A 10,618-nucleotide genomic window follows, 5' to 3' on the forward strand; every position below is an offset into this window, starting at 1 on the left:
CAAATAAGCGTTTGAAAAGATCATTATTTTTTCCAAAATTTTTTAATAACATTGCAATTTTTTGTTCTTGTAATAACTTGTTCTCCTTTAAAATGTTCATTATCCCTAATTTAATATTTTTGGTATTGGTTCTGAAGCTGCAACTTTCTTCGATATCGTATTTTTTTCGATTGTACCACATTAATGTCTTCCATTTCTCGAATTTTTTTTCCTTTTCAATGCTAACTTCCGAGATGTGTCATTGACAATTGGAAAGAAACATTTGCTTTCGGGTAATTGTATTATTTTATTTTCAACTGTTTTCCAATTTGACTTTTAGAATTTCTATTTGGTTTAGCTGCTGCACCTATACAATATACATTTATATAGGTATTATGGCATATAAAAAATTAATCAAAATTAACTTGAAAATACAATCCCTAATACCATATTGTTAATATGCTATCGACATGAGAAATTGAGAAATTGCGAAATAACTTTTTAAATTTGTCAACTTCTCCATGTATGATTTATTGTGTTACTCACATGTTTTATCCGAGTAATATGTATTGTTGGGACTACATCTGGTTTGAGACGTGTTATATTTATTGATGTTCTATCAAAGCAATTTTCTAAGAAGTGTCTTGAAACCTGATTTTTTGTGGTTTTCAGTTATTTCTTCCAACAAAATTAATTCATATTTCACATTTATTTACATTTTTTGAAAAACGAGATATTAAAAATAATAATAATAAATAGTATAAATTCATGTCCTTCATGAAATTAATAAAAAGTACAATTTATCATTTATTAGCGCTTATAGTGTTACTTACGAGTGAAAAGTAAGTCCACAATTTTTCGATTTTCAAGGAACACGTCGCACAACTAACTATTATCTCAATTTTCTCAAGACTATAATTAACTAATTTTATTATTATGAGAAGATACCTGACGGCATGGAGATGCGACGGCTTAAGATGAATCAAGATAGATACTTAAAAAGGACACAGTGTATATAGATATATACTGCAGCGCTACTTACATAGAAAGCGCAGTCTCTAATAATTATAGGCAGTCTCTGATAATGCACTTCCGATTACAAAATTCATACTCCCACTATCGCAATGCTCCCTCCATGATTACTTTCCACCCAGTCACCAATGCCGCTGCAGTAGGGGCCATGTCAAGTCCACTATGAATTCTCTTTGCGGACGGACGCAAGTGCTCCTTGACTTAATGTTTAGAAGCACGAGGTTGGCCGTCCACTCCTCTACGATGCAGCTCCGACTTACCAGTTTGGAGCTCCAACTGGGGGACCAGGCGTTAAAGTCCCCGGCTACGACTGAATGGGGGAGTTGTTGTCTAACCAGCCCTTATTTGGTCCAGCTGGATCTCGACTTCAATCAGGGTAAGCCGAAGAAGGATGTATGTACTGATGATCATCACCCATCCCAGTTTTACCATCCATCCCACTCCGCTCTTTATCGGAGCGCAATATGGAGGGGGGACAGCGGTCTTAACCTAGATGATAGCTGTACCCGTTGAATTCCCTGCGAATGATTTTCAGGAATCCTATAGAGCTCGACGACTATCTCTACTGTATAATATATATGGTATATATATTATGACATGACATTTTGCATCCGTCGCAAGAGTCAGAAGATCCGACCGAACAGCGCAACTCTGGCGTCCTGAGTCCTTCCACTTTTTAGAAGGCAGACGAATCTGCGCAATCTTGTGGCGTTTCGCTGATTTCGTATTTGTTTCGTTGTATTTATGCGTTCCACAAATTTTTTGCGTCGTTTTTTCGTACGTGATCGTACCGCGAGTTTTACAGGTAAGATAATTGGCGACCTCCTCACGACCTTATGAACTTTGCGTCGTCTCACTGAGCCTAGATGAAGAGAGAAGATGACCGGGATCGAAAATCGGAAGAAGAGTGACGGAGGACGGATCGGCCGGGGCGCCCAGCATCCTACAGGACGGGTAGCACGCAGATGATATCGCTTCACATTTTGATATTTATGCTTTGGTTCGAGACATGTTTTATCGCCATGTATTACAGGCGCATGATGGCGAGGTCGCGAGGACAGTAGCCAGGGATGGCCACTCTACGCCCACGACGGAGCTTGGGGAGTCCTCTCATGGAAGGTCGGCGCCCAGGATCAAAAGCGAAGACGGCTACGAGAACGCTGACACCGAAATGCGAGTCTCCCGCAAAACTGAGATCCGGGAGGGCCTCCAGAGCGATCGAAGGAAGCGCTGCGACTCAGTCGAATTCCGCGGGCGAGAATGCGATGACACGGCTCGTGCAATTCGCGGAGCTTGCAGAGCCTCGCACCAATTAGGCACCCTATTATATCACACAATAAGGCTCCCTTGTGATGAGCGATCACTGCGTGCTCCCAAAAGAATCAGCACTTATGTTGTGGCGAGCGGGTAGCACGTAAGGACGTAGGAAAAGCAGAAAATCAGAGGCGAAAGAAAGTCTGAGGCCTACCGATTACGAGAGGGGTGAAACGAACATCACAAAAATAAGATCGCCGTATCCGGGAGATACGCGTAATTATCGTTGTCATATTTTGTATGCGAGAGGCACGGGGAATTGTCATGCGTCGAGTTTTTCGCGGTGTCTGAGCGTGTCTCCCGCGACGATTCGTTATGAGATTTTTGAGAGATACTTTCCGCGTCCGCCTTAATCATTTCATGAAGTCTTGTCGCATGCCGATTTACCTTGATTATTTCGAAACTTTGTATCATGACGTGCGTTCTCTGTCTATTTCCGATGGCGTGAGCTCATGCCGTCGAGAGTTAGCGTAATTAATACGTCCCGCGTAGAGCGTACATGTGCGAGGCTAAAATAAGGCATTTCGATCACATACTGTTGTCGTGACCTTGTCAACAAGTACGAACGAGACTCGGAGATTAATTAAATATATTTATTAAATATATTAATTAAATATATTTGTTACTTCTTACTGTTATTAATTAAGGTGTAATTTATTACCGCCGCTTATTCGCTTGTTCACACTGTTCTCTATCCTCACGAATCGCTCCCTCTGCCATTCCGAGGCTGAGCTGCTGATTACGAGAATCGTCGATTCGTTCGCAGTTCTGTAGAAAATCGCATAGAATCTCCCGAGTAATTTCGATAAAGAGTAGTAGGCTCGTGCCTGACGCCTATCAGTTTCGAGAGCGAGCTCGCGTGGCCCTCAGGAGAGGCTGCGTAAGGACACGTTTTCTGTTGCATTTCCGGTGAGGTCAAACGAAATTCATTATAAAGACGGGAATTCTGCCGAGTCGAGAGAGAATTAATTGCGAACGCGTGACGAAGTTGCGCCCCACTCGTGAGTGCGGTTGCAAATTTAGTGCCCAACCTGTAGGGCTCGAGTATATAAACGGAATTTCTTTCTCAAGAAATAAGAACGAGGAATTTGAAGAGCGGTGTGCTGTACTTTGTTAAATTTATATGTAATTCTCTGATGTATTTCTATGTCTTTTTTTATGCTGCCGTTCCTTATATGATATTTAAATTTATATTTGTGATAATTTCTTCCTTTCCAGCAATGTTATTCGCAATGTGATTTTCGGTGGTATAAGACGTTATTTGAGTGAGCTCGGGAATTTCGCATAATATTATTCGTCTTTGATTTTCGTGAGTTTCGCTTGTCGTCTCGGCTGTTGTCGTGTCTCAGAATCGCAAAGCTTTTCTTCTCTATTGTCGGTTTCGTATCGTATTGTCTCACGACTTGTTAGCGCGCGTGTTTATATTCTCACGGCCTTGAGATCACTGTGCATTGTTGCTCTCTTTCGATATTTGTTCTTAAAAATTATTATTATCGTCTATTGGTCGTTTCCAGCGATCCCTCCGAGAGTATAGTTTCAAAATTAAGGTCGGTTGTTTGGTGTTATTAAATTTTCTCTTATTATTGCGTGCACAAATATCGAGATGTCTGCAATAAGAGGATTATTTTCCCCCGATACTTCACAAAGGATTTAATTTTTTTATTATTAATTTAATCTGAAATTTCTCGGTGTCCCTCGAGCCCGCGTTTCAGTTTGTTGTCCGCTTCCGCATTCTGTTGGAATGGTTGAAAGGCGTTTGGAACTTTCATGGATTTATAGGCTGTCCGGAGCTTTCATGGATTTATAGACTGTGCGGAGCAGCTTAGGGAAGAATTTGCATCGGGGGCAGACAATTGGGAGATCACCGTTCTGCACGATCGCTTGTTGCGCTACGAACTTAGATGCACCGGTGCATGCGGATCCTCCGAGGGAGGACGCGCCCGTGAGTTTGCATCTTCCGGCTGCGATACCTACGCGACTGGACAGTCCGGGGCTTCTCTCCCATGATTATTCGGGGGACCGCTCGGACGCTCACGATGCCCTTTCACCTATAACTTCTTCGTCCTTGCATACTGTCGACGCGTCGGGAACGCCGCGAGCTTCGGTTACAAAGATTATTAACGCGCTACGTAAATGGAATCTGAAGTGCTTAAGATGCGCGGGACAGTGAGGCGGAGGCCTTCTTAATTCGAATTGAAGAGGAACGTGAGTTTTCTTGTCTCTTTCGCTTGTTTGCCATTCTTTTTACCGCGCTTTTCTATCGCTCTCGACGTTCGGATTAGCAGACTTGGAATCAGTTTGTTGCGTAGCGGAGGCGTTCAGCGATCCGGATTTCCAATACGCGTTACGAGAGGAGATTTTATGTCCTAAACAGGGAGATGACGAGCCGGATTATTTAATGTGCATGCAGGCTCTTTTCGCTCGTTTGAATCCGCCATGGAATTTAACGGAACAATTAAATTACGCATTGTAATATGCTGTCTAGATGGATCTCCTTCAGGATGAGATTTTACGACTCTGGAGCTCTTGACCTCAGATGTTGATTTGGAGGTAAGCCACAGAGCTAGCACGACGCGTTGGACTCCTCTCGCGCCGGAGAAATCTTTGTTCCCGGAATTGGCTTATCACTCATGTCGGCCTCAACGAAGCGGTCGATCGGGCGCGACCGAGCATTCGGCTCCGGCGAATGAGGTAAACCGCAATCGGGCTACCGCAGCCGCGAGGGGAACAGAAGCGTCCACGTCCGTTTCCTTAACATCAGCGGCGAGATCCGTACGGACGGTTAAGTGCTAGAATTGCGAGAAAACCGATCATATCACGCGAGAGTGTGGGAAGAGTCGACATACGTACTGTTCGCTGTGGGGCGCCAAATGTGACCGTGAGAACGTGTTCCACTTGTTTGGGAAACGCGGAAGAGAGTCGCTAGTTCGGCGGCTCTTGCGAAATCGAGCGAGACCCGCATAGAATCGGGCGAGGAGATCCTTGAATATCTCGTCACCATGTTCCGAATTACCCCTGTTACGTATTTTTGCATCTTCATTGAAAAGCATTCATTGCCGGCTCTGATGGATTGAGCCGAACTCTTTTCGGAGACAGAAGGATTGAGATAGTGCAACGATTGGGCTTACTGACTAATCCCACGGAGAATTTTCGTATTCGTACCGCGAATGGACAAGTGGCAAGGATTCGAGAGGAGATTGAGCTACCGTTGCAATTGAGGGACGTGTCGCGAAAAATTACTGTTTGTCTACTTTCGAAGTTAGCTGTTCCCTGTATCGTGGGAATAGATTTTTTGTGCGCTTTTGGAGTAAGTTTGGATTTCGCGTCTTCGAAGTGGCATTTTACCGAGCGGTCGCGAGAGTAGCATATATTCGAGGAGATTGGAGAGGAAGATGTAAGTGCTTGTTGTGGATTACCAGAATCGAGTCTCAACCAAAACCAACGCTTAGAGAGCTTTTTCGAGAGATGCATAACCTGTCGCGAGCCTTGGTGTTACTTCTCTCACGGAACACAAAATAGATATAAGGCAGAACGCGCTTATTAAACAGCGCTGCTATTTAGTTTCGCCGAAAGTTCAGGAAGCCGTCCATGACGAGATGAATAAGATGTTAGCGACCGGAATAATAGAGCCGTTTAGCGAATGGTTGAACCTTATCGTGATGATTAAGAAACCTAATGGAAAATATCGGTTTTGTTTATATTTTCGTAAAGTAAATAGCATGTCGAAGAAGGACATCTACCCGCTACCTAACATGAATGGTATTTTAGACAACTTACGATCTGCGCAATATATTTCGACGATAGACCTGAGCCAGGCGTACTTTCAAATATCACTGGCGAAAAATAGTCGTGAAATTACTGAGTTCAGTGTCCCGGGCAAAGGACTTTATCATTTTACATGAATGCTATATGGATTGACTTGGGAGCGACTTTTCAGCGCCTTTTAGACAAATTAATCGGATCGAAAACGAAACCGCATGCGTTCGCGAACTTGGACGACATTGTTATCGTAACATCTACTTTTAAAGAGCATTTAGAATGGCTTAAGAGCGTCTTAAATAAGATCTTTGTCGTTGGTCTGATTATGAATTCTGAGAAGTGTGAATTTTGTCGTTCACAAGTTCGTTATTTGAGATTTATAATACAGAGAGACGGTTTGACCGTTGATCCGGAAAAGGCACTGCCAATCTTGGAATATCCCACTCCTCGTAATCTCAAACAATTATGTAGGTTTTTGGGCATGTCGTCCTAGTACCGCCATTTCGGAGGCGGTACGCGTGTTTTTCGGGATCATCCGACGTCCTGGCGGCAGATGCGAAAGAGATGGTCAAGGAATATCGACATAGCGACATCGGAGGGGCCATCGTTCGCGACTGGCCCAGCAGCCGGGACGTCGCCGTGCAAGTGGGGAGGCGAGTTACCTCGAACCCAAGATGTGGCCCAGCAGATCCCATACCCACCATCCGGAGAGAGAGGGAGGACGGCCGGAATGCAACCGCTGTCAGCGGGGTCCGTCTCACGGAGAGAACCCGGGAGGCCTCGGAACAGGAATATACGATGAGGGAATCGGCGTACACGAGAAGGTGCTGGAATTGCAGCCGAGAAATCCACCGATATACTACTCCTATGACCGCGACCATCCGTTTTGCTAAGACTGCGGGCGCGCCGGAACCACAAGGAAGACATGCCCTAAATGCCGGAAGGAATACGCCCGGATCATACCGATGCCCTGAGAAGGGACCTACCCACTTGAAGCTCTACCACAAATTTTTATCGCCAAACATTTATCGCCAAATAAATTTTATCGCAAAAACCAATAATTTATTTCCAAACCATGACGCTTTCCCTGTGATCTTGGCAAGAACTACTCGCTTGTTACGCCCCGCGTGAAGCTTTCCTGGCTCCTCTAAGGTGAGTGATTCGTTTTTCTTTTCTTTCGTTGTTCGTCGTTTCTGGTTTTCTCTTTTCGGGGTGATGGAGCTCAGAACTGCATAATGACTGGCGTCATGTTTGACGTCACATTCGTTTGTATCGCGACCTAGTGGTATCATTTTCCTCCTTGAAAAGGGGGGGGAGACTATCGGGTGAGCTATTACCGGAAGCAAATTGTATGTACCATTCGGCGAATAGGACTATTAGAAATCCCGCAAAAGGGAAAAATTTTTTTTTCTCGTCTCGCTTTCTTTTCGTGATTCTATATCGTATTCGGAAAGTCTAACGATTCGAAGAATAATTTCGTGTTTTCGTATCGCATTCTGAAAGTCTCGAAGGCGACTCGAAGAATAAATTGAGCATATGTAAGCGTGGTAGAATGGGAAAAGATCGAGAGTAGGTCCTCGAGGAGACATGTTCTAGGTATCCCGAGACGTGTTTGCGAGGCTGCCAACGATTATCCCACCTCACTTTTTGGAGCCATTATCGTTTTGCGCAGGTCACCTCTCCCCCCTTCCTGGATTTCGGAGAACTCTTTCATTATGGAAAGGGACGAATGCGGCCGGGGGAGGGAAGAGCCTAAGGCCTACGAGAAAATTATCGGAATGAGAACGTCGCAAAATTGTAAAGCCAATTTCCGAGAAGCACGCGTAATTATCGTTGTTGTATTTTGCGTGCGAGAGGCACGCGGAATCGTCATGCGTCGAGTTTTTCGCGATATTTGTGCTTGAGCGTGTCGCCTTTCGCAATGACTCGTTGTGAGATTTTCGGGAGAGTTACTTTCCGAATCCACCTTAGCCCCACAGCCTAGTCATTTCATAAAGTCTTGTCGCGTGCCGATTTGCCTTGATTACATTGGAACTTTGTATCATGATGTCGGTGCGTTCTCGATCTATTTCCGACATTTTGTAAAATAGTTTGAAGCCCGCGGATGAGCACGAGGTCACGCCATGTTCGCGATGAGACCGTAACCGTCTCTTATCTCGGTTATTGTAACGTCGGCTAATGCTCGTGCGATTTGCGAAAGTATTTTTACGTGAGCTCGTGCCGTCGGGAGTTATCGTAATTAATACTCTCCGCGTAGAGCGTATCGGGACATGTGCGAGGCTAAAGTAACGAATTTTAATCGCTGTTGTCATGATCTTATCAACAAGTACGAACGAAAGAGATAATCAAATATATTTGTTGCCTCTTATTGTTATTAATTATGGTATAATTTATTGCCGCCGTTTTTCCACACGGTCCTCTATCCTTAACCATGAACCGCTCCCTCTGCCACTTCCGAGGGTGAACTGCTGGTTGCGAGAGCCATCGACGTTCGCAGTTCTGTAGAAAATCGCATAGAATCTCCCGATTATAATTTCGATAATTTCGATAAAGAGTGACATGCTCGCTCGTGCCTAGCGCCCAACTATCGATATTTCAAGATCTTGTGTGGCCCTCAGGAGAGGTCGCGTAAGGACATGTTTTCTATCGCGTTTCCGGTGAGGTCAAACGAAGATTCATTATAAAGACGGAAATTCTGTCGAGTCGAAAGATAATTAGCTGCGAACGCGTGACGAAGTTGCGCTACGCTTGTGGATGCAATATATTGTGATGTTTTTCGTCGCGGATTAAGTGGATCCTGGGTCCTTCCAGCTCCAATGAGGACGGGCAACAAGCGTGCGGGTTCATGCGCTACCTTAAATTTATTTTTACTTTTTCTTTTTGTATTTTTTTGCATTATTTTTCTGCGAGAATCGTTGCCAGGATCGGTAATTATGTATTAATTGTATCGAAATCCTGTCTCACCCGGTCAGCAGGGAAGAGGATCGCCGAAGAGGACTGTCACCGAGGAGACTCCGCACTACGCCTCAATGAGGGCGCGCAGGTCATTTCGCTTTTTTTAACTTGTCTGCACCTATTATTTGCGCCCTTTTAATGCTGCTCCTGTTTTACAGAGAAAACGGAGGATGCTGAGACGTATGAGATAGCTTCTCGAGAGAACAACCAGCTAGAACATCTGCCGACTACAGTGGATTCGGGCTCGAACCAAAGGAATTGCCTAAAGCAGGAATAGCTTTGTGCAAGAGAAGAGTCCCGGGCAAGAAGGGTAAAATTCAGATTCCACACCAAGTTGCGGAAAGGCCCACGCGGCGCTCCTGTCAGCCAATCAAGTACTGGCAGACCTCGCTTCCGATAAGCAGTGCGGCCTGTGCATTCCCTGCAGGGACCTGCTAAAAAAAACTGTACGTTGTGACACAATCTGTGGATAGATTGTGAGAACGCAGAATCCACGGCAAAGCAAGCATTAGCGAGTAGCGTTATCGATCTTTAGAGTAGGCCGAGTCGAAGGAAGTTAACGGAAGAAGCTAACGGAAAGATCGAAAGAGAGAAGAGACAAGCAGGTGAGATAAGCCTAAAAATTCTGTAAAGCGGCCGATCTCTGACAAAGTGCCTCGAGCGCATAGCACGTGCCGAATTCGAGCCGAAAGGCTGCGGCCCGTACAAAAATCGCGAGTAATTAATCTTTTAATTGCTACTTGCCGCTTGCTCGATCACATAATTTTTGTATTTCGCGTAAAACTTGTCATTCTCTCGCCAGCGAAATCGCCGCGTCTCGTTAGTGATTGTATGTTAACTCACCATCTTGTATTGTACGCCGACGTTTGAGTCGCATTTCGTGTAGAGCAGAGAAAATCATTTTACGACGTCTGGGAAAGCCGCGATTGTTGCTATAAACTTTGATCGATTGATGAATTTGGGATAATTCTCGCGATAATCGCTTGTTCACATTCTTTGTATTATTTTGTGCTACGCAACTCGATAATTTCCGCTTATATACCAGCTCATATTCGCGCCGAGATAAATTATTGTCACTACGGTAAACTGCGTACTTGAGTAAATGCTTGTAACTGTTTTCCTTATCAATATTAAATATATATTTGTCATTTTCTTACTATTAAGAGGAAGTAGTTTTTATTTGTTCTCTCACCTTCCGATTCATTCCCGTTTCGAATAACCCACCTCTGCTGTCCAGGCTGAGCAGTCGCTTGTAGTCCATCGCATTAAAGCAATATTGAGCATAATTAGTCGAGATTTAGAGAAGTAATAAAAAGCGGCACGTTCACTCCTGGCGCCCAACTTAAATCAAGAAAAAATTCGGATAATTCAAATAACTACCGACTTAGAGTATCAGAGTAAAATCATTGACTGTCGAGTTGCGATCATAGAAAAGCGAAGTTGTCAATCAAGACTACGGTCACAATATGTATCTCCGATACATAGCGTAGCAATATAAACATATATATGCAACATACACATATTATATTAGATGCGGGAAAAAGTTCGTGGCGTTTTTTAATGTCCATCTAATGGAAGA

At 44.2% G+C, this 10,618-nt stretch overlaps 1 protein-coding gene across 1 annotated transcript; it reads left to right on the plus strand.

Moving 5' to 3' along the window:
* The first annotated feature begins 1,173 nt into the window (after positions 1 to 1,173).
* LOC105617157 lies at positions 1,174 to 7,058 on the plus strand. Its single transcript, XM_012198726.1, is given in 7 exon segments — positions 1,174 to 1,404; positions 2,045 to 2,288; positions 4,133 to 4,267; positions 4,862 to 5,016; positions 6,263 to 6,533; positions 6,578 to 6,943; positions 6,946 to 7,058. Coding segments are annotated over 7 exon segments (1,515 nt in total).
* The last annotated feature ends 3,560 nt before the right edge of the window (positions 7,059 to 10,618 follow it).

Source organism: Atta cephalotes (assembly GCF_000143395.1).
Source record: "Atta cephalotes unplaced genomic scaffold scaffold00011, whole genome shotgun sequence".
Classification (NCBI taxonomy): Eukaryota; Metazoa; Arthropoda; class Insecta; order Hymenoptera; family Formicidae; genus Atta; species Atta cephalotes.